At 48.5% G+C, this 26058-nt stretch overlaps 3 protein-coding genes across 4 annotated transcripts in view; 2 read left to right on the top strand and 1 right to left on the bottom strand.

Moving 5' to 3' along the window:
- Positions 1–1879, top strand: part of arhgap33 (Rho GTPase activating protein 33) — a 70178-nt gene extending 68299 nt beyond the window's left edge. Inside the window, exon 26 of the mRNA XM_035436395.1 lies at positions 45–1879. Within this exon, the coding sequence (XP_035292286.1) occupies positions 45–307 (263 nt within the window). The 3' untranslated portion in view covers positions 308–1879. The remainder of the gene's footprint in view (positions 1–44) is intronic.
- Positions 1880–7504: 5625 nt separating this feature from the next.
- upk1a (uroplakin 1a) lies at positions 7505–15313 on the bottom strand. 2 transcript variants are annotated; one of them, XM_035436178.1, is made up of 8 exons: positions 15212–15313; positions 13970–14069; positions 13625–13825; positions 12981–13055; positions 12180–12287; positions 9713–9889; positions 8901–8984; positions 7505–8603 (listed from the first exon to the last, which is right to left on the bottom strand). In XM_035436178.1, the coding sequence occupies exons 2-8, from the start codon at positions 14033–14035 to the stop codon at positions 8559–8561; spliced, it is 756 nt and encodes a 251-aa protein (XP_035292069.1). In that variant the 5' UTR covers positions 14036–14069; positions 15212–15313; the 3' UTR covers positions 7505–8558. The 2 variants fall into 2 exon arrangements, with proteins under 2 accessions (XP_035292069.1, XP_035292148.1); XM_035436257.1 differs by lacking the exon at positions 15212–15313 and adding an exon at positions 15145–15166.
- A 1500-nt stretch (positions 15314–16813) lies between these two features.
- ppox (protoporphyrinogen oxidase) overlaps positions 16814–26058 on the top strand; it is a 16435-nt gene continuing 7190 nt past the window's right edge. The window contains exons 1-9 of the mRNA XM_035435000.1: positions 16814–16928; positions 18617–18730; positions 21185–21319; positions 22197–22312; positions 22433–22565; positions 24065–24209; positions 24808–25001; positions 25338–25398; positions 25994–26058. The exon at positions 25994–26058 is cut by the window's right edge and continues 54 nt beyond it. Of these exons, the coding sequence (XP_035290891.1) occupies positions 18644–18730; positions 21185–21319; positions 22197–22312; positions 22433–22565; positions 24065–24209; positions 24808–25001; positions 25338–25398; positions 25994–26058 (936 nt within the window). The 5' untranslated portion in view covers positions 16814–16928; positions 18617–18643. The remainder of the gene's footprint in view (positions 16929–18616; positions 18731–21184; positions 21320–22196; positions 22313–22432; positions 22566–24064; positions 24210–24807; positions 25002–25337; positions 25399–25993) is intronic.

The following is a 26058-nucleotide window of genomic DNA, read 5'->3' as shown; positions in this document are numbered from 1 at the left end:
CCCCACCCCAACTTCTCCACCCCGCCCGGCCCGGCCCCCCCCCCGCGGCCCCTCCCACGTGATGCTGCCGGCCCCGCGGGGGTTCGGGGGCCATGCGGGGGGCTTCCAGGCGGCGCCCCCGCCCCAGTACGGCCAGTACCAGTTCCAGTCCGTCCCCGTGCTGTCCCAGTACCCCGGCACGCCCCACAGGGAGGGGGCGCTGCGTCCGCCCCCCCTCCAGAACCAGCGGGGGCTCACCCGCCAGGGCAGCCTGCCGGGCCCCAACTGGACCATCCACACCGAGGGCCAGACCCGCAGCTACTGCTGAGAGGGGCGGGTATGTGGGCGGAGCCACTGCCTGTGTGGGCGGAGCCACTCCCTGTGGGCGGAGCCACTGCCTGTGTGGGCTGAGCCACTGCCTGTGTGTGTGCGAAAGGGACAAGCGTTAGAGAGAGGAGGGAGAAATGGACTGGGGTTCATCCAAGGCTGACACGAGAGAGAGAGAGAGAGAGAGAGAGTGCCGGGGATGGGAGAGTGAAGAACCTGCAATTGGACTATAGAGGCAAGCTGCAAATCTTTAACCCCCAACCCCCCCCCCCCCCCACCACCAAACACACCCTCTCCGAAACACACCCACCAGTGCCCCAACTTACCACCCTTAATACTGGAACTGTGGACAAAGGACGGTGCACAGAGACAATAAAGGATTAAAGCACGGAACCGAAAAGTGGCTTAGATTTGCAAACATTCCAGAGCAGATAAACGTGCTAGCTGAGAGAGAGAGAGAGAGAGAGAGAGAGAGAGAGAGAGAGATGAATAGCTGCTATACTTTTTTATTGAGTATCACAGGTATTCTGCGCAATAGGATATTTGTCTGTACTTGATTCTAGCCTTTGTTTCACCAGTTTGGTTCGTCTTGTGCAACATGTCGCAAGACAGACAGCGATGTACTTTAAACAAGCGTTTCTTTTCAAAACCAGAAAAGCTGCTGATGTTTTAATGGACTGGGAAGCTTCTTTGTCATTTTGTCATTTGCAGAATTCAATGACGTGCAGAAAAACGTGACACTGTTCGTCTTTATTTTAATTACTTCTGCATTTTTATTTATTTTGTTTTATTTTTAATTTTTCGTTTTTTTTTTTTTTTGAAAGAAGTGTTTCGAGTTCTTGTTTTTCTTTTGACAGTGTTATTGAGTGTGCGTCCGTGTGTGTGTGTGTGTGTGTGTGTGTCTAACAAATTTTTGTCTGCAAAAAACGAGAAGCACATTTTACAGAAAAAAGGAAATGAGTAACAGAAGAGTAACCATAAACACTGCCTTGTGTTGAGGGGACAGCATTTCTTGACGGTACTCTGTCCTCTCCTGGCCCCTTGCTCTGTCAGCGGGAGCCTTCAGCCAATGAGAGCGCGGCATGGTTGACGTGTTCGTTTGTCTTAATCAAATGCATCTTATCCTTGAAGGATGTTTTTTTTTTTTTTTCTTCCCCCCTTTCTTATTTGTAATAATTCTAACATGCTTTATCCAAAGCACTGTCCTGTACATATTTATCTTAGAATCACTTGTACTGTTCCGTTGTTTTTGCTTTTCTTGTTCCACAGGAGCCATTTGGGGTGTTGGGAACACAGCTGTAAACGGCACTGTGACGATGCGATACACGCCCACTTTTGGGATTAACCAATGACCTGAGTGACGCCCCCCCCCCCCCCCTTGTGCTCCCCATGAGAGGACTAAATAGCTGTGATGTGGTTTGACCACAGTGTTTATGAGGACATTAGGTGTTAGCTGGGGTGGGTGGTCATGGGCATAGAGCCTGCAGTCTGCCCATGTTGTTCCTGCTGCAGCTGTGGTATCTTCCCCCAGGGGAAGGCAAAGCGAGGGACAGTACCAGTAGTGTGCAGCAGGGGGCGCCAAAATACCATGTTTCTGGGCAGAAGGCAGAAATCTGACATGTAGGAGTGTTTTTGGGGAGCAGCATTGCACAGATGCAGCTTATGTGTGTGTCTGTCCGTTTGTAAGACTGTATGCCTGTGTGTGTATGTGTGTGTCTGTCTGTGTGTGTGTTTGAGCGCGCAGTGCTGGATTTTTCTGTGGATGCAGTCTCAGACGTACATGCCACAGGGAAATGGCTAGCACAGTGCTGATGAGTGTTCTTTGTGCAGGTGTACAGTGTCTTGCATTCACTAATGTCATGAAGGGAAGTGTACAGAAGCTGTGTGCTTTTTGTCATCTAGTTCAACGCTCAAACCATCTCACACATGGATGGGTTTTGAACAGAGTTAGTCATTATACCACCTCTTTCAGGGCAATGTCCGCCACTTAGCTGTGCCAGAATTAACTGTGTTTGCATTCCCCCATTCAGGGAAATAGGAGGGCAGAGGGAACCAATGCGCAGCTGCACTGGGGGCAGGAGGACCGATTTGCCCGTTGCACCACTGAGCCTTTATTTAGTTGCAGTGCCACCTTGGTGTTTGTTGCACAATTCCAGTTAGATTAGGGCGGAAGACCTCGCACCGAGCCGTGAGCGTCCCCGAACAGCGGGGTAGATTATGCAGGAGGACAGCTGCTGTCCATTTTGCTTTTTGTATGTGTGCGAGGTCCCGACGCCTTCATCTGCTGTCCTAAAATGGCTCCTGGGTGAACGTTGCACAACGACATGATTTCCACTCCACTACTAAACATTCTACTTTCGTGTGAAGTTGTGGAACGATAGACGGTTGCGCTTGCGTGTTTTCGTCTTGTGTGAATGTGTGTGTGTGAGTTTATGCGCGTGTGTGTGTGGGTGCGCGCCCGTGCCTGCGTGCGTGTTCGTGTGTGTGTGTGTGGGTGCGCGCCCGTGCCTGCGTGCGTGTTCGTGTGTGTGTGTGTGGGTGCGCGCCCGTGCCTGCGTGCGTGTTCGTGTGTGTGTGTGTGGGTGCGCGCCCGTGCCTGCGTGCGTGTTCGCGTGTGTGCGCTCGCGCGCGCAGCGTCAGATTCCATCTCTTCCTCGTTACTCCATATCTATGCAGTGGATAAACACATTGAAATGTTCCTTAAGGTCGGAGGCTCTCCTTTAAGATGACTGTACTACCTACGTGTGCATAAGAGTTTGTGTGTGACTCGAACTTTCAGACCACTCCTCCCATGTTGGCCTAATAGCACTTTGCAAAGGCGGTACATCTTATTTTGTAATATTTCCGATGTGTGAATAAAAAACCTGGACGCTGCGTCAGAGGCGGGGCTGTGTCTTTTTGTTTGAGATCTTTTTCTTCTCTGGCCTCTTGCTGCGATCAGCTGGGCCGTAGAGCACCTCTCATGGGCGTGTGCGGGCGTGGGCTTTAAACATAAAGCAGAACAGGATTGTGACTCTGTAAATGACTTGGTTGTTTTGGGATGTTTTGTTTTTTTTTTTTTCCTTTTAACAAAGTGTAAGTTCACTGTACTGTGAGCCTGATTTTTAAAAACCTCCTTTTGCTGTTAAATGAACAGGATATTTCAGTCACTTGGTGGCAGTTGATTGCCAGTGATTTTAAGGAGCCATCAAACGAAAGCGTTTTTTTTTTTTGTGTGCGTCTGAGTGTGCGTGTACATAAAAGAGGAATGGCACTTTATGTCCTGATCTTTTTAACAGAAATACATTTCTTCTCCGACGACGAAATGGGGTGTTAGGACACGCCCATATGAGTTACATTTTAGCGCATTTAAATTGCCACCATTCTTCTGTATTTGATATACTTCCTTCATAAAAACCTGCAGAGCTCTCACAGGAACAATGAGGTCTGATAATGGTGGAATAAACGAGGGCCAGATCAGTGGCTTTTCACACAAACAAGGCCTCAGGGGTCAAAGGGCACGCTGGTCAAACGTGCTGACGTGCGGTCTCGCTGAGTGGATGTGCGGTCTCGCTGAGTGGATGTGCAGTCTCTCTGAGTGGATGTGTGGTCTCGCTGAGTGGATGTGCGGTCTCTGAGTGGATGTGCGGTCTCTGAGTGGATGTGCGGTCTCGCTGAGTGGATGTGTGGTCTCTGAGTGGATGTGCAGTCTCTCTGAGTGGATGTGAGGTCTCGCCGAGTGGATGTGCGGTCTCGCTGAGTGGATGTGCGGTCTCTGAGTGGATGTGAGGTCTCGCCGAGTGGATGTGCGGTCTCTCTGAGTGGATGTGCGGTCTCGCCGAGTGGATGTGAGGTCTCGCCGAGTGGATGTGCGGTCTCGCCGAGTGGATGTGCGGTCTCTCCGAGTGGATGTGAGGTCTCTCCGAGTGGATGTGCGGTCTCGCCGAGTGGATGTGCGGTCTCGCTGAGTGGATGTGCGGTCTGAGTGTGGATGTGCGGTCTCACTGAGTGGATGTGCGGTCTCTGATGTAAGGTCTCTCTGAGTGGATGTGCGGTCTCTCTGAGTGGATGTGCGGTCTCTGTGTGGATGTGCGGTCTCACTGAGTGGATGTGCGGTCTCTCTCAGTGGATGTGCGGTCTCGCTGAGTGGATGTGTGGTCTGAGTGTGGATGTGCGGTCTCACTGAGTGGATGTGCGGTCTCTCTGAGTGGATGTGCGGTCTCTCTGAGTGGATGTGTGGTCTGAGTGTGGATGTGCAGTCTCACTGAGTGGATGTGCGGTCTCTGATGTAAGGTCTCTCTGAGTGGATGTGCGGTCTCTCTGAGTGGATGTGCAGTCTCTGTGTGGATGTGCGGTCTCACTGAGTGGATGTGCGGTCTCTCTGAGTGGATGTGTGGTCTGAGTGTGGATGTGCGGTCTCACTGAGTGGATGTGCAGTCTGAGTGGATGTGCGGTCTCTGTGTGGATGTGCGGTCTCTCTGTGGATGTGCGGTCTCTCTGAGTGGATGTGTCATCTCTCTGAGTGGATGTGCGGTCTCGCTGAGTGGATGTGCGGTCTCTCTGAGTGGATGTGAGGTCTCGCCGAGTGGATGTGCGGTCTCGCTGAGTGGATGTGCGGTCTCTCTGAGTGGATGTGAGGTCTCGCCGAGTGGATGTGCGGTCTCTCTGAGTGGATGTGCGGTCTCGCCGAGTGGATGTGAGGTCTCGCCGAGTGGATGTGAGGTCTCGCCGAGTGGATGTGCGGTCTTGCTGAGTGGATGTGCGGTCTCTCCGAGTGGATGTGAGGTCTCTCCGAGTGGATGTGCGGTCTCGCCGAGTGGATGTGCGGTCTCGCTGAGTGGATGTGCGGTCTGAGTGTGGATGTGCGGTCTCACTGAGTGGATGTGCGGTCTCTGATGTAAGGTCTCTCTGAGTGGATGTGCGGTCTCTCTGAGTGGATGTGCGGTCTCTGTGTGGATGTGCGGTCTCACTGAGTGGATGTGCGGTCTCTCTCAGTGGATGTGCGGTCTCGCTGAGTGGATGTGTGGTCTGAGTGTGGATGTGCGGTCTCACTGAGTGGATGTGCGGTCTCTCTGAGTGGATGTGCGGTCTCTCTGAGTGGATGTGTGGTCTGAGTGTGGATGTGCAGTCTCACTGAGTGGATGTGCGGTCTCTGATGTAAGGTCTCTCTGAGTGGATGTGCGGTCTCTCTGAGTGGATGTGCAGTCTCTGTGTGGATGTGCGGTCTCACTGAGTGGATGTGCGGTCTCTCTGAGTGGATGTGTGGTCTGAGTGTGGATGTGCGGTCTCACTGAGTGGATGTGCAGTCTGAGTGGATGTGCGGTCTCTGTGTGGATGTGCGGTCTCTCTGTGGATGTGTGGCCTCTCTGAGTGGATGTGCGGTCTCTCTGAGTGGATGTGTCATCTCTCTGAGTGGATGTGCGGTCTCTGAGTGGATGTGCAGTCTGAGTGGATGTGCGGTCTCTCTGAGTGGATGTGCGGTCTCTCTGAGTGGATGTGCGGTCTCGCTGAGTGGATGTGCGGTCTCTCTGAGTGGATGTGCGGTCTCTCTGAGTGGATGTGCGGTCTCGCTGAGTGGATGTGCGGTCTCTCTGAGTGGATGTGCGGTCTCTCTGAGTGGATGTGCGGTCTCTGAGTGGATGTGCAGTCTGAGTGGATGTGCGGTCTCTGAGTGGATGTGCGGTCTCTGAGTGGATGTGCGATCTCGCTGAGTGGATGTGCGGTCTCGCTGAGTGGATGTGCGGTCTCTCTGAGTGGATGTGCGGTCTGAGTGTGGATGTGCGGTCTCTCTGAGTGGATGTGCGGTCTCTCTGAGTGGATGTGCGGTCTCGCCGGGTTGAGCCCCTGGCTCGGCGCAGGTGATTGGACGGACGGTGAGCAGCTCCCACGGCGAGCGTCCTGCCACCTTACACCCGACTCATCAGCTTCCTGTTCGCTCCCCCGGGCCGACCTCTCCCGGCTGGGTGTGCGGTCTTTCAGCGGCCAGCAGGGACCGGAGCACGACCGGGCCCTCCGCATTCCAGAACCCGGGAGGAGAGGGGCTCCACGAGGGGGGGAGAGGGAGAGAAACGTCAGCTCTGGAACCAGCAGCCCAAACCCCTTTCTTTCTTCTGCACGCGCTCTGTTTGCTTTTCTCTTCCCTTTCCTTTTGTTCCTCTCTGGGTTTTTATTTATTTATTTATTTATTTATTTATTTAAGGGTAAGGTTTGCGCTCATGGCCTTGTTAGAGAAATAGATGCTTGGAGTAAATAGAAGTCATGCATCCAAAAATGTTAGGCCAGCAGAGTATCTTGCCATTATAATTTTTTGAAGATTTTGCTAAATAATTTAGGCTTCATAACATTAAAATAATCTGTGAGATTCTGTGCGCAAGGATTCCAGGCTCCTTGTGATTCAAGGTCATCAGAGCGTGGAAAGAGGCTGTGCACGATTCCATAAACCTGTTCCTAAAAAAGAAAAAGGAAAAAAAGAAAAGAAACGTTCCGCCTGAAAGTGACATGGGGGACAGGAGTGGAAAAGGCATGGTGCATGGAGAAAGGACAGCTTTTGTCGCGCCCGGTTTCGCTAGCTGGCGGATGCCGCTCCCGTTCTGGAGATCTGAGCATCGGGCTACACCCCGCGCAGTCACCGGTGTCAGCTGTAATTTGAGTTTGAGGCACTTTCTTCGTGTTGCGGTCGGTCCGTCCTGTTTGTCTGGTCCGCGCCTGCCACACGCCCTTAATACGGTATTGCAGAAATACAAGTGCCGTCGCTCAAACGGCAGGGCACTCCCGCGGAGTGAAAGGTGGCTCGAAATGACACACAGCCGCGTCTGAACCTGGGGTGTGCGCCATTATGTGCGTGATGCTGACGGGCGTGAACCTTGGCGTGCTCTGCTTCGCTTTTTCTTGGGCGCGTTGCTTGGGCACGGCCCCAAGCTTAGAAGAACTAAGATCGCAAATATGCGCGAAGAATGTTCGTAACTGAACTCCCTAAAGCGGATGTAACAATCGCTGCTGGTGATGGGAAGACAATGGAGTTCTAGAACACCGAGTTGGAATTTTGAAGAAAAAAAAACATCCCAAAAAAATCCTTCTCTACATTAGTGCGGTTTGTTCTGCTTCCCAGTTGTTTCAGCATTGCTGGACTGTGACATCACAATTCACTAATCGCCACCTGCCATATTTTTATGAGCTCAAGAATTGCCCGTCATAGAATAAAATGACAATGCAAATGACCAGCAATGTAAATAGAAACATTTAATGAGGATTACATCCATACAAACCCACAAACATCTTCTAATGAGTACAGTTGCAATGCACATTCACACTCATCAATCAAAACAATTTAATTTGGTTATACATCTCATTTGAGTATGATCTGATTTCAACAGCAAGAAAATAAATGATCTCAAGTTGCGGTTTAACAAGTGATACTGCACCACTATCCCTGTGTGGGCCGGTCGCTGGCATAAACATTATGCAGTCATTGAGCATTTTGGGGCCACAACAATATTCTTGTTTGGGACCACCGAAACCATAGGACTGTCAATGATCCCCATGTTCAGTACTAGCCTGGTTTAATTGTGAATTAAATCAAATTCAATGTTATTCAATTTTGTCGTCAATTCTATAATGATTATTCAAACTTGTATACTTGTATACAACACAACCCTGCCAATCCGAATGTTTTTGAGGTTTCACTTGCACCCCCGTTTATCAAGCAGAATTCAATTTAAAAAGCTGAAATGTTTGAAAACAAGGACTTTATTGCAAATGACTTCAAAATAAATGGTTGTTTGTGTCGTTTCTGAATTTCAATGATAAATTGCTGCAATACGCAACTCCACTGTGCTGTAGGATTTTCAAAATGTAAACTGAAGATTCTCCTTTAAGACAATATAATACAATACAATGCAATACTCCAGTACCAAATACAGGGCTGGTTTCACAGGCGCAGTTTAAGCTTCGTCCTAGACTAAACTGAGCTTCGTATGGCGAGTCCTCACTCAAAATTGAGCCTTAATCTAGGACTAGGCTTTCATCTGTGTCTGTGAAACTGGCCCATAGTTTTTGTATCTATTGGTCAAGCAGATGTACACAGCCTTGCCATTGCATTATGCTTTATGTCATTGCTGTTCTCTGGCCTCTGCTGTGCGGGGTCCCTGGTGTATTGCTCGTTGAATTCTTTGGGATTTTTAAAATATTCACAGCGCTGGAGAAAGCAGCAGGATGCAGTCATCGAAGGCAGGGGGCACAACTTGATCTGGGGGGAGGGGGGGCGGGCCGTTTTCTCAGAGCTTTATGTAGTACACCATGGCGACCAACATGTGGATAAACTGAGAGAGAGAGAGAAAGAGAAAAGAGGGGAGACATGTTAGGTCAGTGCTGAAATCACACAACTGCACAAAAGAGCCGTTCGGGTTTTTTTTTCCCCCCGTCAAGTTGTCCCGTCAGACTGTCCGGCCGAGGCCGTTGTGCATTTTCGGCTAAATCTGGATGAACCAGGATGAGTCACAGCTTTCCAAACACACCGTGCGTCTGTGCGGAACAATGAAGGGGCTTAGGCCAACAGAGAAGGAGAGAGTTAAAAAAAAAGAAAAAAACAAATGAACGGAATACGCCCAGAAACTCACCACGAACATGAGGACCGCAAAGCCGTACCAGCCAATGGCCCAGGTGTACAGGCTCAGCTTGGACTGGATGTACTGGAAGCAGCCCTGTGGACAGAGTGAGGGGGGCGTTCCTGTTAGCGTAGCACTGACAGCGTCGGTGATGTTGCTCTGGACCAAGCTAGCCCTATGCTGGTGCAAATCAGGCTGAACTCTGGGAAACGGAGTTTCTTCCGCTAACACAAAGGCTTACACCCAAGGTCAAACAAGCCAAACAAGCAAAATGCTGATGTCACAATGGACTATGACATCACAGTAGGCTGGAACTGGAGGGAGGCTGGCACCTCATTGAATAAAGTTTTCCAAGGAAAATGAATTTGCTTCATCACCTGGATTGAGGATGTTTTGACGATTTTGAGATTAAATAAATGTGTTTTCTTTTGAAAAAAATCACTCAGTGTTTCTCCACACAACATTGTTGATGATGCAAATTAAAACCATTCAAGGCACAGCTGATACAGAATTGCCTATCCTGTCTGTACTTTCTGCTGGTTCCATACCTAGTTACACTCAAGGTCAGCTTAATTTATCACCACTTACTGTGAAGGTATACCCTGCATTTAAGAACTTGATGTAACACGTTGGCTAGCCATGCAGCAATGGGGAGAGCAATGATCAAAAAATTCTGAGGTCCTTTTTGACGCTTTTTCCCTTTTTTTTTCTCCTCCCAGTTTGGAATGTCCAATCGTATTTACTAAGAGCTCATTGCTTCGGGCCCCTGCTGCTGACTCAGGAGAGCACAAAACAACCTGGTGAAGGGCCCTTAATCCACTCACCTGGGTGTAAATGCTGCTGCTGTGGCCGATCTTGCAGGCCGCCAGGTTCATCACCTCAAAGTTGGCGTTCCTCCTGCAGCAGCTGAAGGGCCACTGGTTGACGGGACCGAAATTCTGGTTGTAGGTGGAGGTGTACTGGATCCAGTCCAGAGGACTGTCGGCTCCACAGCACTGCACCTGAGGAAGAGGCGACGGGAGGAGGAGGAAGACGGGGTTTCAGAGTACTGCGTAAAATGCAAGCCGGTGTTAAGGTTAAGATGTGGGACGGGGGTCCCTAACCCTGGTCCCCAGGGGGCCACAAGGTCTGCTGCTTTCTTGTTTGCACCGTAAAATCAGTAACCACTGCAGACCCAAGTGTCTAAATGAGGAGAACTGACCGTGTAGTTAACTGCAATAACTGATCAGGTAAGTGACAAGTAGCAAGGACAACCAACACAAACTGCGGTCCACCAGGACCGGGGTACGGGTTCCATGATATTGGACCTATAACTCAGAAGCACCTCTGTCAGGGCAGCGTAGTATAATGGCTAAGGAGTTGGCCTTGGTAACCTGAAGGTTGCAGGTTCGATTCCCTGGTTAGGACACTGCCGTTGTGCCCTGGAGAAAGGTACTTAACCTGCACTGCTCCAGTATATATCCCAGCTGTATAATTGGAAACAATGTAAGCCGCTCTGGATAAGAGTGTCTGCTAAACGCCTGTAATGTAACGTGTGTCCATTCTTATCCACCAAGGGCCAGTGTGGGTGCAGTCCTTTGGTCGAGTCCAGCACACCTGATTCACCGCCCCCAATATCCTGACCGCTGGATGGGTCTGAATCACGTGATTTAGCGTTGCGTTGCCGTGAAAGCAGGGCCCCCACACCAGCCCCTTCAAAGACTGGACACCCCTGCTCCACGGCCAGTGGACTTCTAACACAGGGGGAGTCCTAAGAGCCTCTGTCAAGTGGCTGTAATGCGACGTGCTGAGCCGCTCTTGCCGGACTCCATTTCTCGCGTGGATTGCCCCTCCGGGTTCGGACACACCGTGCGCTGAAACGTGCACGTGCGCAAAAAGGACTGCGACGCCCAGGGCGCACACGCCCGAAACGCGAAGAAACGCGATCCGCCCATCCGCACAGGGAGCAATCCCCCGAGAACAATCACCGAAATGGAATTCGGCACTTCGCACGTGACCCCGCGTTCGAGAACACTAACTGACATTTGTAAAGATGCGTTTCCACGTGTTTCCTTGCTGTTTACATACAGGGAGTGGAAAAAAAAGGGCTTTGTTTCACAGCAGATTAAAAAGCCAGATCTTTTTTCGATAATCATGACAGTAAGCTTAGCTTTAGTTACTTAATTAGTCCAGCCATTGATATGATCTGACATTTTTGATAAAAACAATGGATACCGGCCTAAGACGGCATAACCCATGTGAAAAAATAGCCAACTAAGCACTTGACATAAACTTCAATTATATTTCAAGTATGCTTATAAAATAGTATACTTCGAGTATGCTTCAGCATGCTATATTTTCACATGGGAAGATACGACTGTCCTTCGGTAAAAAAAAATGTTAATACGAGCCAAAATGTTAACACCCAAATGTTCACAGATTGTGAATAAAACATCATAAAAAAAGTTCCCTGGCTAGCCTTCATTGCAGGAACGCAACCCACCCCACCTCTTTCCCACAGTCGACGTCGAAAAAGAAACCGGTTTGGCCACCGGCAGGCTGTTTGTGTTGGTATACGGAGATATATGGGGCACCGTGAATAGGACATGTCATGTCAGTTAGGGACCGCAGACAATTCGCCGCGGTACAGAAGCCGCTTGCAAGGGAGGGGAGCGTGGCGGCGTGCGAGGTGGGCAGCGTATTTCACTGTAAAGACACGCATTGTGTTTGGTGCTCCGTCTCTATACAGAAACCTGTTTCAGCGCAAGTCACCTCAGAAAGAAAAGAAAAAGAAAAAAAAAGAACTTGAGTGATGATGGGTGAGTGAAACTTAACATAAATCCAAATGTGGGTGGAGCCACAACAGGGTCCTAGTGGCCAATCGACCAATCATTTGGGGTTTTGCTGCGGACCGCAAAACATTTTGATTGGTCGACCCACTGTGGAGTTAATGTATGTGGCCTCAACCTCAACCTCCCACTGGTTGTGTGTTTGGGCACATCTGCCAGTGTTTGCTAAAGATCAGACATTACATTACAGGCGTTTAGCAGACACTCTTATCCAGAGTGACTAACACAACTTTACACATCGCATTTACACTGCATCCATTTATACAGCTGGATATATACTGAAGCAATGCAGGTTAAGTACCTTGCTCAAGGGTACAACGGCAGTGTCCTAACCAGGAATCAAACCTGTGACCTTTAGGTTACAAGGCCAGGCCCTTACCCGTTATACTACACTGCCGCCCTAAAAGAGGTCAAAGGTCAGAGATACTTTAAAAAAAAATTTTAAGCCAACTGTCATCCTTACATTTTCCATGACTTGGTTCCATGTTTTGGTGATCTTTACCCCAGCGGTGCTGTTAGCCGCATAGTACTGCAGCATCTGCTTCTTCACCAGGTTACTGTTGCCCACCAGCTGAAGGAAAACAGTGTCAAAAAGAGAAGAAAAAAAAAGAGAGAAATGGTATCGTTTTAAAGGCCTGGGGTTAACGCCAAAGAGAAATTGACTGAACATTCGTACAAAATTAACAAAATCTTATGTTAAGTAGTGGCAGTGTAACGAGGAGTCCTCTACCCAAAAAATATGCGTCATCAGAGCTATAATACGTCATCAGTGACTCATTGTTTTCAACCAGTCAGGGTATTCCACTGTGGCGAGCAAAGTGTTTGAAATTGATTGAAAGAAGTCGATTAATGTTGCTTCACCCATTATGGGGTTTTGAACTATGCACTTCACCCATTACTATTTTGCTTTTCTCTTCAGATTCAAATAATAAAAATAATAACAAGGTTCACAAGGTTCAACTGATACTTAATCATTTCAGTGAAATTCAGGTGGGTGTACAAAAATCATATATATATATATATATATATATATATATATATATATATATATAGACTACCACTGACTCAAAACATTCCAGTTGTGAACACTAGTGACCAAATACACTGCAGTTTTAGTTACCATTCAAAATCACCAAAAACGTATGTCACTTGCTTGTGTCAACCTTGTGGTTAGTCTACATTGATAGTGTACCATCCTGATTTTACAGGAAATCTTGTTCGTCCCATTCAGTGAAGGAATGCGGGCTACTCCCCGTACACTTACGTAGTCTCTGTGAGTCGCGGCAGTGATGCACGATGCACACTCGAAAATGTAGACGATCAGCATCAAGACGAGGTACTTCAGAACACAAACAAACAAGAAAACAAACTGTAAAATTCAGACGTTTCTGGCAATACCGACTTTCCGTTTTGGCACTGCAATAGTTCCATTCGCATCGAGCGTTTCATTAACATCTCACAAATATCCGAGAAAAAAAGATTCTGCAATTAACGCTTCCTTTAAGTAGGCTATTGACGTGCTATACCTTGTCCTGATGACAGGTAAGAACCAAAAGACGATGAGGATTTGAGATTGAATGAAGGCTGCAACATTCTGAAACATTCTACAGGGGCAGGAGTGATATGCTGTCTGATAACTCTGATCACACTTCATCCTAAACGAATAATAAGATGTTCATTTAATAAGCTGTTAACAAAATATATTTTAAAAAAATAGCCTAAAATAGGCTACGCACATTTCTGAAAGCTAAGGACATTAGCGCTGTTGCATTCCGATTAAACTGATGCCGGGGTTTTTCTCTCCTCATAATGAAAACTATGTTTTATGAATGCCCCCTAGACCTCGTTCCTGGTAAAGTTGACACTTTCTAAAATCAGGTGAATTGTCTTCGAACTTTGGACTCTCACCACCAGCATCCCACCGCGGCTTTTTCTGTGGGCAGCGAAAACGCCGAAGCAGGCCACGCAGAAGAAGGCGAAGCCCGTGAATATGGCGATCCAGCCCCCCGCGAAAATGTCGACCTTCCCCGATACGTCTGCTATTGAGTACAGGTTGAACGGGTCAACCACCACCCATATGGCCACGGCCATGAGAGCCAAGCCGCACATCTAAGGAAGAGAGAAAGAAAATAGCAGACGGAAAAACATACATTAAAATCAACCTACTGGCATGCTATTGGTGTTATATAAAGATGAAAAATAATTATGAAAAATGAATTTTGATCCAAACATTCAATCAGCAAAGAATCTTACAGCGGTGAACACGCATCCAAAGATGACAAGGCACCTGAGCGCTCTGGTGCCTGACGCGTCTGCCATGGTCCTCGGTATCTTAGGCCAAAACCTGTAATAGCTGATCAATATAAAAATAACAAATTATCGAAAAAAAATCAATAGGCCCACACTTGTACTCAAATCTTGAACAAGCTAGATGCGGTAACCGACCCAAGGGAACGATTAACGGTAGGCACCTGTTTGCTTTATCTGGTCTGTGGACAAAACACTTGACTGGCTAAACCAGTTGTGTTTACGCATGATACAGCGGACCAACACAGAAACTGTGTTGCGGCATGTTTTCTAGGGAGTGTACGTTAATGGTGTCGGCCTACCAACCCAACCCCGGAGGATGGGCTTCCCCGGTATAACCGGGTTCCTCCAAAGATTCCTGCCACAATTTGAGAGTTTTTCTTCCTACTGGGGATTATTTAAAACTTAATTTGCTCGCCTTTTTGGGGGTTCAGGCCGGGTTTTTGCACAATGTTTTTTCTATTGCTGCTGTAAAGCGTCTTTGTGACAGTGTTTCTGTAAAATGGCGCTGTGCGAATACAATTTAATTTAATTTAACTGAACTGAAAAAAACGGTTTGCTTACAATGTTAAAATATTTATTTAAATTCCATTATTATTATTATTATTATTATTATTATTATTATTAGCCTATTATTATTCCAAGGCTAACCAAATTCTGCTAGATGCGTAAATTATCGCAGCATTACTTCGTCACATTATGTCAGAATAAATTAACGTTAACTTTAAAGAAGTTTGTCCAATTTCTCAGTCCACACATCTGTAATACATCCATCAACTTAAACAATCGTGTTAAGGAGTAGTAACCAAAACTGGTTATAGTTGGTACTTTGGTTATAGTTTTGATTTAATAGAATATTAACATCTGCATAGAAACAAATAAATAAAAATTAGCGATCCATAATTCGTCGAAACGTCACATAGCAACACATCTCGACAAGGTTCGTTTTATTTTTAGAAGTAGTATTTGAAATAAAACTGTTATCTTGTAGATATACATGTACGCGCATCGCCTACTGTTATCTTTCCAAATGTTGGGATATGTGGATACATACGCATTTCAAACCCACCACACCACTCCCATATTAAAACACGTAGAATATTCTATAAACAGGTACTCACATTGGCTACAGCAAGAAATTATCTTCACACGTAACACTACACAGTGATTTCATTGTCGTTGACATACCCGAAATATAAAGGCGCGAGGTTGTATTTCAGTGCTGGAGACTCAGTCACCTGTTCCACACGCAGCGCTCTCTGCAAACTATACGCTTGCACCTGCTCAGGTAAGGTTTATGTCTGAAGACACATGACGTCACCTGGGCTGGTCCACCGCATGGAATGCCGAGTTTTTTTGTCTCGAAAGTAGAAGTTCAGTGACGAAAGAACTGCGATTAATCTGGCTCTGTACATTAAATCTCAGCGATTTATCACAATTGCGAGGTTGAGTCATCGGCGGTTTCGCGCCAATAATTTGTTGTTTCGTTTACATTTTATGTCATAAATTGAGTCAATATTATTAGAGTATGACCAATAGATCTTGTAAAAAATCTTGTTGGCCTACACCGCGCACGAAGCCATGGCCATCGGTGTTCGGAATATTTCTCTGAATAATAGGCCTATTGCAGTTTAATATTTAAGTTTCACATACTGATGACATAATTAGATTAAGGAAAGGAAGTAACGATTTCCAGCTCAACAACGATTCTCCGAAGTGTTATAGTTTACCCTGGTTCAGAGAGATAATGCGTATGATAACCGCCGAGGTTTCCTCGACAATATAATTGAAAGTGGAAACAATGCTGCCGTCTGCCGGGCGATGTTGACTTTCTCGTTTGCTCGGTCTCAAGTAATTTACGGTACCGCCTGCATCCGTAAGTGCTCTGGGTTCGTTCATGTGGCAGCAATGTGATTGCTAGAACGTTTCATATCGTTCTATTGATTTTTTAACAAGCGGACACGTCATACTGTTTAACATACCGCAATATAATAGCATATTTTTATTGTTTCACACTATGAAGTTGAAAAATACAAAAACAATTGTGTACAGAGTACATCAATCCCCCTCCAGAGATGAAGTGAGTGTCACTTTGTCACTGTAGCTTCCCCAAGAGCATGACACTGTGGACCTACAGGACACCATTGCTTGTTGTTTGTTTTTGGGACAGCTACAGAGCTGACCCCATGATGTGTGTGTGTGTGTGTGTGAGTGTGTGTGTGTGTGTGTGTGTGTTTCTCTGGGCCCTGCACTCTCTGGCCTGTCAACTGTAGAAATTCTGAGAATTAAGAATCTGAGAATCTTTCTTTCTGCACTACTTCATGTTTATTGTGTCACACAAGGTGTGTCATAAATCCTTCAGGTTTAGGCTCTTATTAAACAATAGGCATGCAACCAATAAAGATGTATGAATGCACCTGCCATGGGCATGGCCGTTTCTCAGGTGAAACAACACTTATCTTCCTGTTCGTGGTTGTTTTGGGAAATCCACTGATCTCAATTGCAAGGGATTGACTCATTATATCAAACTGTTCCAACTTTAGCTGATTCGTGTACTATACGGATCAGAGAATATGCGCAAAGGCAATATGTTGTCTTCACGAGCTTCACTTCAGGACAAGCTTGTGATCTGAACTTCAGTAGGATCGGCTAAAGTAAGACCAGACTACCTAGCAACATATTCTAGATGTTGTACAGACTCGTGCTTGCGACGAGTTGCCCGACCAGTGGCCATGTCCGCTCATCGGATTGGCTGCCGCGGTGTCTGTTTGAGATGACGTCAAAACCTGACGTGACCCTAAGCACGCTTTTTGGATTCATGCGAGAACACCGGAACTGTGGTTATGAAGCACTGCCACAGGGGGATAAAGTGTAGCTGTAATACTAACATTCTGAATACGGAAAGGTAAACAGAGTAACACCCCTTATTCGATGTAAGGCGTTGAATGCTGCATTAGCACGTGAAATGTTGCGTTATTTGTGTTGTCTTTCTGTGAGCCCACCTTATGGAGGCTATCGCTAGCAAGCTGACTTGGTAGCTGTTTAAATTGGCAGTCGATACAGCTAGATAGCTTGACGTCCGATACTCGCTCATCGTGCATTAAAACACAGTAGTTAATTAGAATGGTAGCGCTGACAACGTGACAGTTTTAGAAATTAAATAACACGCGTTATCCGACTACTACTGGTAGTACCGGTATGCTGTATCTCTGGACGAAATGCAGGAACTAACTCATGTTATCGATAGTTAATTAGCGAATTGCCAGATGCCATAGAGAACTGGTTATGGTTGGTTAACTGCATTAGTTATTACGCATCATTGACGGTTGTTCGCGATCCCTACCGAATGTTAGCATCGACCTGCTTATTTAAATTAAAACATATGTATTGATTTTGTATGCTAGAGGGATGTATTTTTTAAATGGTTAAACCCTCGGAATACCGGTCGGCAGCTTTATTGTACTAACGTCCTGCTGCCTGATCTGTTATTGCACTGTTTGTAAAATACTTTTGTTCAATGAGCACTACGTTATTTGGGTGCAGCAATCCTTCACCGAAGGAAAATGTATTCAACAACCCTCATTATTCACAGCGGGCGTTGAAATATTCAGTGGCAACGGGATGTAAAATTGGCCAATTTTTATCGGAAGTGTCTCTCTAAATGCTCAGCCTTCTTCGCATTTGGGAAAACGGTCGTGCTATTTTTTCCTTGCTATATTCGGGCCGGCCGACCTGGATTCGACAGTAGCAGAGGCAAGACATGCACAGCCGGAGCATGACCACTTGCTCGCGCTCTTTCATCGCGAAGCGGGAGGATTCGTTTTGTGCTGCGGGGTTTTTTTGGGAGATAATGGCACATCATCTTATCAGAACAAACCATGGTGGCCCGCCCTTCCCGGTCACTGTCTGGCGGGATTAAACAGAAATTTAAGTTTCATTGCCTGTATAGTTTCCTCAATCGATCCTTGTGGAAAGTGCCAAAAATCTAGCCTTCCCTCCAGTGCGACCTACTTTTTTGTTGTTATTAAACATATCCCAGTGCTAATGTCTCCCGCTCTCGTTATTGTGACTGATGTTGGGTTTCCATTCATATTTCGGGGTATACTTGTATTTCTGTCAAGTGTCGTCTGTACCACCTGACTCATATTTTTGTATTTCCCACACTTTTTTTTTCTTACACTAGTTGGCTCGAGTAACGGACTCATTCCTGATAGGTGCTAAAACACTGAAATACGTCATTGAGTCTGGGCTGCTGAGCATTGACTGAGGCCACTTTGCCATATGAGTTACTGACAGGATGCTCATTACAAGCAGTAAAGTTTTACTGACTCGTCGTGCCAACTGAGTGTGTGTGAGTGAATGAAAAAACACAGTTCCTATCAATTCACCCTCTTGAATTTATATGGTGATGGGCCCAGTTTTGGATTTCCTGGAGGACTGTAAACTGTATATTTGTCTTTTCATAGGTGTTTGTTTTTCACACAGCACTGTAAGAATCAGGGTGTGACTGAGTGTGTCTGGCTGTGTGTGACTGTGGCTGTTTCTGTCTGTTTTTTTGTTTTTTATCCTCTTCCTCCGGTCTGTGCCACACAGGACTTTGGGCGTTTCACTCGTCTCTGAATGCAGAAGACGGTAGCGGTCCTGGGAGGGGGCGTGGGGGGTCTGACTGCCTGCTACCACCTCAGCAAAAGCCCCCAGGTTTCCCAGGTGACAACAGCCTTTTCAGCCCATGCGCACGTGCGCACACACAAGCTGCCCCGTCCATCACAAAATAGTCTCCGCCCCCAAAGACGCTCTCTCTCTCTCTCTCTCTCTCGAGTAACAGTGGTGTGAGACTCCAGCCCTGGAGTGCTGCAGTGCCTCTTATGTTCTTGATATTGCATGTTTTTAACTGCTTAAGAGATTCTTTGGAGTCTCTGATTGGCTAGAGTCCTGCAGTTCCAGAGCCTAAAATGGCTGCTGGTTGGAGCAAAAGAAACTAGAGACACTGCGCAGTACTCCAGGACTACAGCTTGACACTCCTACTCGAAGGTGTCTCGAACGGAACCTTACAGACTGAGTTCAGTTTCCTGCAGTTTGATTGATTGTGGCAGATTTTAATTCTGGAATCAGCTTGAATTCACATTTGACAATTTGTTTATCCGCAAAGTACATTCCTGGAAGTTGAGGGAAGTGTAGTATAATGGATAGAGAGCTGGGATTGTAACTTGAAGGCCAATTCCCACATAGGACTCTGACAGTGTTAAATGGTAAATGGACTGCATTTATATAGCGCTTTTATCCAAAGCGCTTTACAATTGATGCCTCTCATTCACCAGAGCAGTTAGGAGTTAGGTGTCTTGCTCAAGGACACTTCGACATGCCCAGAGTGGGGTTTGAACCGGCAACCCTCCGACTGCCAGACAATCGGTCTTACCTCTTGAGCTATGTTACCCTTCAGCAAGCTACTTAACCTGGATTCCTTCTGTATATTTCCAGCTGCATAAATGTGTACTATGTAAACAGGCAGAGCTTGTGTGAATAACTCTGGAATCTAAATAGCTGTAATTTTAATTTAATGGACCGACATCTCACATCAGCGCATCAGTGTGGTTGGGCTTATAATGCCATGAAAGCAATTACCCGCCTGACAAGTGAGGCTGATGGGAGAATGGTCTACCTCAATCAGCTCTCTGGAAGCTTAGCGCCAAGAAAAATCATAAAAGTCTGTGCTTAAACTAGAATCACTTCTGCCCCTTGAGCCAGAGTCCTCCCTGATTGGGTCACATGGGGTGACTGCTGGAGGTGTGGTGGTTTTCCTGCCCGTTCGAGCGCTCTATGGTGCTGCGGGGCATTGATTGCCCCAGATGATGCTCAGCTTACGCACATGCTCAGGGATGCCTCTGACTCGTAGTGGAACAAAGTCCTGTGGCCATGGCGACGCAGAGGTCGAAATGATTTAAATGGTGGCGGGGGGGGGGGGGGGGGGAAGTCTCAGGTAGCTAGGGCCTACCTCGGGGGTGGAGCACATCCAATTTTACAGACCGCAGGAAAAGGAGTCTGAAAGGCAATGGGACAACCAGGCCGTTAAGTTCGTCGTAGACCCATACTGGGGTGTTCCTTTGCTTTTGGGATATTTAAGATGGTGGGAAAATATTTCAAAGGTCTGGGCTTATAGGCTTTAATCCGGGAAGCGGAGAAATAATTTAACAGCAGGTGCAGTGGCGTGAAAGCAGCCATGCTGAATAATTACCTGCCGCTTTATATACACGGAGCACAGCGTGTGGCTCTTTTATCAATGCGGTCATTTGAATTATTCGACTTATTTTTGCGATGTGCACGGTTTACATCTTGGTCGATGTGGTTTAATTTCCCGAACCGGTCTGATTGGATCCCTCTCAATGTGTTTTAAATTGTAATTGGAAGTGATAAATTTATGCCTCAGTGTGCTAACTTTAATTATTTTTTTTTTCCTTTACATATAATGAGTTGGTACTGTTGCCTTGCTTATGATGGCCGAGAACTTTACTGAGATGCTGTGCAAACCTACTCAACTTAAAGAAAAATAATATGCCATGTATTTCTCGTCTGTCTGTGTACTTTTAAAATTTTATTTCAGTTAAATTAGGTCTTTGGGTCCGTGTTCTCCCTACTTTCCTTGTTTTCTTTTTTTGAGAACGTTGCTTTTTGAGTTCTGGTGCTGCATGCCTGCGTAGCAGATTTACCCGAGGTTAGCCTAGCGACATATTCCCCCCCATTAAAGTGCAGTGGTGTGCTCTTGCTTTCGTTGTAGCGGAGTGTAGCACAGTGGGTAAGGAACTGGGCTTGTAACCGAAAGGTCGCAGGTTCGATTCCCGGGTAAGGACACTGCCGTTGTACCCTTGAGCAAGGTACTTAACCTGCATTGCTTCGGTATATATCCAGCTGTATAAATGGATACAATGTAAAATGCTATGTAAAAAAGTTGTGTAAGTCGCTCTGGATAAGAGCGTCTGCTAAATGCCTGTAATGTAATGTGATGTAATGTTGTCTTCAGCGCCATTTAGCACACTTTAGCTGGCGCGCTTGTTAGCATGAGGCCGAGAGCGAGGCTAGCTGCCCTCGGTCATTACGGGCATGCAGGCCGGTTTGTTCCTGTTTGATCCGGTTTTGTTTGTTGGTTGTTGTTGCTGCTGGGCGCAGGTGGTGCTCCTGGAGGGCAGCGGGCGGGTCGGCGGCTGGCTCAGCTCCACGCGGCGGGCGGACGGGGCAGTGTTCGAGCGCGGGCCCCGGGGCGTGCGCCACGTCGGACCCACCGGCCGGAACACCCTGAACATGGTAACCCGGGAGACGGGCACGGGCACGCCCGCCTGCCTGCAGCCAGAGCCGGGACACCCCAGGGGGGGGTGCCCGAAAGTAAAAGTCCTGCCGCGTGTTTCTGCCGCCCCAGAACTCAGCCAAGCTGGTTTCACTAACGACCTCCGCCTCCTGGCCGAGTATATGTCATAATTAGCCAATCCAGCTGATCGGAACAAAATACCGGGGAGGACTTTTACTTTCTGGACCTGGATTTTCCGCCTGTTTGCAGCCACAAGCGTGTGCTCGAGTGCGTGTGTGCACGTGTGTGTGCGTGTGTGCGTGTGTGTGTGTGTGTGCGTGTGTACCGAAAAAAAACTGTTTAGCGAGGCTTAACAGTCCATGTAGGTTTAGTCCAGAGTGCCGTATGAATTTGAACAGTGCCATTTTTGTTTGACAGATGCTCTTACATATACGTGACATGAAAGAGGTAAAATGACAAGATACAGGCTTAATAAATTACATTACAGGCATACAGAACAAGAAAGACATCAGGTACAGCCATTGGCTGCACATTGATTTCATAACTCCAAACACGTGACGTGATCTGTGAAAGCGTCTTTGCGTTGAGTCACTGGATTTATTTAATGGCAAACAGTAATAGTCATCATTTCAAAGAGCAACCTTTTCTTACGGTGTTGATCTTATGAAATGTTTTCATTTTCAGCATTTTTCTTACACTTACAATTATCTAATCACAGTGAACCGAAGGGCTGTGTTTATCTGATTTAGTGTGTGGACTTATCAGTGTGGTGATGGAGTGTGTGCAAGGCATTACCAAAATCATGGTAATGCAAGTTGGAATTTAAAGGAAGCGTCAAGTGATGTCATTTCCTGTGTCTTCCCCCCCCATCCTCAGGTTGCTGAGCTGGGGCTGGAGGGCGAGCTGCTTCCCGTTTCGCACCGAAGCGTGGCGGCGAAGAACCGCTTCCTGTACGTGGGGGGGCGGCTGCACAGAATGCCCACCGGCCTGGGGTGAGGGCGCCCGCGCTTCGGTGGGGCATGGCGGGATGGCGGCTCGCTGTCTGAGCCGTCTCACGCGTCCTTCCGTATTCTGACCCCTCTCCTCCCTCTGTGCCCCCCCCCCCCCCGCAGCGGGGTGATACGCACAATCCCCCCCTTCTCCCGCCCGCTCCTCCTGAGCGCCCTGAAGGACCTGGTGACCCCGAGGGGCGCGGCGGAGGACGAGACGGTGCACGCGTTCGTGACGCGGCGCCTCGGCGCGGAGGTGAGGGGGCGGGGTCATGGGCGCACCTTACACACAGACACGCGGGATGGGACAGGGGGTGAGGGGGCGGGGTCATGGGTGCACCTTACGCACAGACACGCAGGATGGGACAGGGGTGAGGGGGCGGGGTTATGGGTGCACCTTACGCACAGACACGCGGGATGGGACAGGGGTGAGGGGGCGGGGTCATACCAGCACCTTATACACAGACACACGGGATGGGACAGGGGGTGAGGGGGCGGGGTCATGGGTGCACCTTACGCACAGACACGCGGGATGGGACAGGGGGTGAGGGGGCGGGGTCATGGGTGCACCTTACGCACAGACACGCAGGATGGGACAGGGGTGAGGGGGCGGGGTTATGGGTGCACCTTACGCACAGACACGCGGGATGGGACAGGGGTGAGGGGGCGGGGTTATGGGTGCACCTTACGCACAGACACGCGGGATGGGACAGGGGTGAGGGGGCGGGGTTATACCAGCACCGTGTACGCAGACACACGGGATGGGACAGGGGTGAGGGGGCGGGGTCATACCTGCACCTTATACACAGACACACGGGATGGGACGGGGGTGAGGGGGCGGGGTCATACCGGCACCGTGTACGCAGACACACGGGATGGGACAGGGGTGAGGGGGCGGGGTCATACCTGCACCTTATACACAGACACACGGGATGGGATTGGGGGGGGGGGGGGTGAGGGAGGGGTCATAAGAGCTCCTTACGCACAGACACGCGCGGGGGGGGGCGGGGGGGTTAGGGGGGTTAGGAGTCACGCAGTTGGAGACAGGCGCGGTTAATGATTGATAAGCTCATATGTCTCAGGCACTCTCACACTGCAGCTCGTTACATTCACATTACGCTGCGTTAATTTAGCAGACGCTCTTATCCAGAACAAATTACAGTGTAAGGCAACGTGATTCATCCACCTGGATAATGCGGCTAACGTTGTCAGACCTGGAAAAGAACGTTTCCAGACCAGCGAGTCTGAGTGTGACTCACAGGACTGTGTACAGTACCACTGGAATTGGTTTTTTGTTTTTTTGTTTTTTGTCAAGCTGAGTTCTTCTGCCCCATAATCCACAGGGGTTTTGGCCAGGTGGGAGCAGAGCAAGACTGACGGGTAGACAGACGGGTGTTGGGGGCAGAGTGATGACAAGGGGCAAATGATGGAGATTATCGGGAAGTGGAATTCAGAGTCAGATACACGCAGGAATGAAAGACTCGCGCTGATACCTGGATTTGCGTGTCTCAGGGCTCACCGGCGTTAATTATGACATCATCAATAAGCGACTGCTCACAATGAAAGAGTAAAAAACGCCCGTTCACGTGATTGGCGTCCCACCGAGCCAATCAAACTCGTTTAGTGAACGCTGTGCTTGCGTGGATTGTGAATGTGAAGGCGTAGGTCTGAAGTCTGTGTGGGGAGGTCTGAAGCGCAGCGGTGCCCCGTCCCCCCCCCGTCCCCTCCCCTGACGGTGTTCCCCCTGCCCGGCAGCTGGCGGATTTGGCGGTGGACTGCCTGTGCCGAGGCGTGTTCGCGGGGGACTGCCGCGTGCTGAGCGTGCGCTCCTGCTTCCCCCCGCTCTTCAGCCTGGAGAGAGAGAGAGGCTCCATCTTCCTGGGCATGCTGCTCGGAGCACGTGAGCCTGGTCTACAGAGAGCATACTCACATACTCACACACTCATTCACTCATACTCACATACTCACACACTCACACAGTCTTACACTCATACACTCATACTCACATACTCACACACTCACACACTCATACTCACACACTCACACACTCATACTCACACACTCACACTCACACACTCATTCACTCATACTCACATACTCACATATTCATACTCACACACTCACATACTCATACACTCACATACTCACGTACTCACATACTCATTCTCACATACTCATACGCTCATACAGTCATACACTCATACTCACATGCTCACACACTCATTCACACACTCACATACTCATACACTCACGTACTCACGTACTCACATACTCATACTCACATACACACATACTCACACACTCATACTCACATACTCACACACTCATTCACTCATACTCGTACTCACACACACATGCTCATACTCATACACTCTCATACTCACATACACACATACTCTCACACTCACACACTCATACTCATACTCATACACTCATACACACACGCAACCCCTCCCTGCTCCACTGAGGCCCCTCCCCCTCCCTCGCGTGTGCTGCAGGCAGCGGTGCGGAGGCCCCGCCCTCTGCGCTGGTCCGGCGGTCTCAGGAGGAGCGCTGGGCGCAGTGGTCCCTGCGCAGGGGCATGCAGACGCTGCCCGAGGCGCTGGAGGACCGGCTGAGGAGCAGCGGGCGTGTCCACGTCCACAAACACGCCGCCGTCACGCGGCTGGAGACCCAGGGCAGCGGCTGGGAGGTGAGGGGGGGGGGGGGGGGGGGGGCGGGGCTGGGGGGGGCGGGGCTAAGGGGCGAGGGGGGGGGGCTGAGGATCACAGGGTGTGATACAGAAACGAGCGCGTTAGTCGTCCAAGGAGCCTTCAAATGAGCCCGGGACGCTCGTTATTATTAGTAACACAATCATCCGTTTCTGCCCTTAAGAGGGCAAGAGTCATCCGTCCTCAGATCTGACGTGTCTGATTAAGCCGTTGACGGCTCGTTAACACTAACGACTGAGGCCGGAAGCCCCTGCGTGTCGTCCTGTGATGCGTGACCTCTGTGACCTCACAGACGTGCTTTTCTCTCCTCCTTTCAGATCAAGCTGCAGGACGGCTCGGTGAAAGCAGATCACGTCATTTCAGCCCTCCCTGCTCAAGGTCAGGACACGACCTGCCGAAACCTCTCTGCTTCCTCCTGAAACCTCTCTGCTTCCTCCTGAAAGCTCTCTGCTTCCTCCTGAAAGCTCTCTGCTTCCTCCTGAAAGCTCTCTGCTTCACTGCTCCTCAGGGGTTTTTTATAACACTTCCTTCCTGTTTGAGAGCTGTACTGCTTCCTCTTGAGCAGTGCGTAGTCCCTTCATAAGCGCAATGTAATCATTTGTAAAAAGGCTCACATCAGTAACTGCAACTATCCATAAAGCCTGTATATCGCTATTCATGCTGCACCATATGCCCGTTTGCAGTCTGCTGACTGCTGAGCTTTTGTGCTTGTCTATGTAACGGTTATGAAAGTGCTATGTAGTGCTCATGAAGGTTCTATGTAGGGCTTATGAAGTAGTTGTTTAGTTGTTTAGATCATTCTAAGAAAGTATGTGTTTTAATTCAGAATGACAAAGTGAACATGTCTTGTTAATCCCAAACAAATACAAATCATTTATTTTCAGCTGTCAGAAATGAACTCCCAGATGTAATCAACATCTGTGATAAGCTCATGGCTGCTTTGTGTGTGTGTGTGTGTTCATCTTCCACGCAGCACTGGCCTCAGTGCTGCCCCCTGCTGCCCAGCCCCTCTCAGAGCAGCTACGCGAGATCTCCATG

The sequence above is a fragment of the Anguilla anguilla genome, chromosome 1 (assembly GCF_013347855.1).
Source record: "Anguilla anguilla isolate fAngAng1 chromosome 1, fAngAng1.pri, whole genome shotgun sequence".
In the NCBI taxonomy this organism is placed as follows: Eukaryota; Metazoa; Chordata; class Actinopteri; order Anguilliformes; family Anguillidae; genus Anguilla; species Anguilla anguilla.
The sequence above is the reverse complement of the archived record's forward strand: the minus strand, read 5'-3'. Positions and strand labels throughout refer to the sequence as shown.

Bases quoted from the DNA above. Each gene is read 5' to 3' on its own strand.
- upk1a (XM_035436178.1), bottom strand. From the start codon at position 14,035: ATGGCAGACGCGTCAGGCACCAGAGCGCTCAGGTGCCTTGTCATCTTT. The intron at 13,826-13,969 runs GTAAGATTCTTT...TCTCTTCCTTAG, and splicing joins TTGGATGCGTGTTCACCGCT to ATGTGCGGCTTGGCTCTCAT. The intron at 8,604-8,900 runs GTGAGTTTCTGG...TCTCTCTCTCAG, and splicing joins TTGCGGTCCTCATGTTCGTG to TTTATCCACATGTTGGTCGC.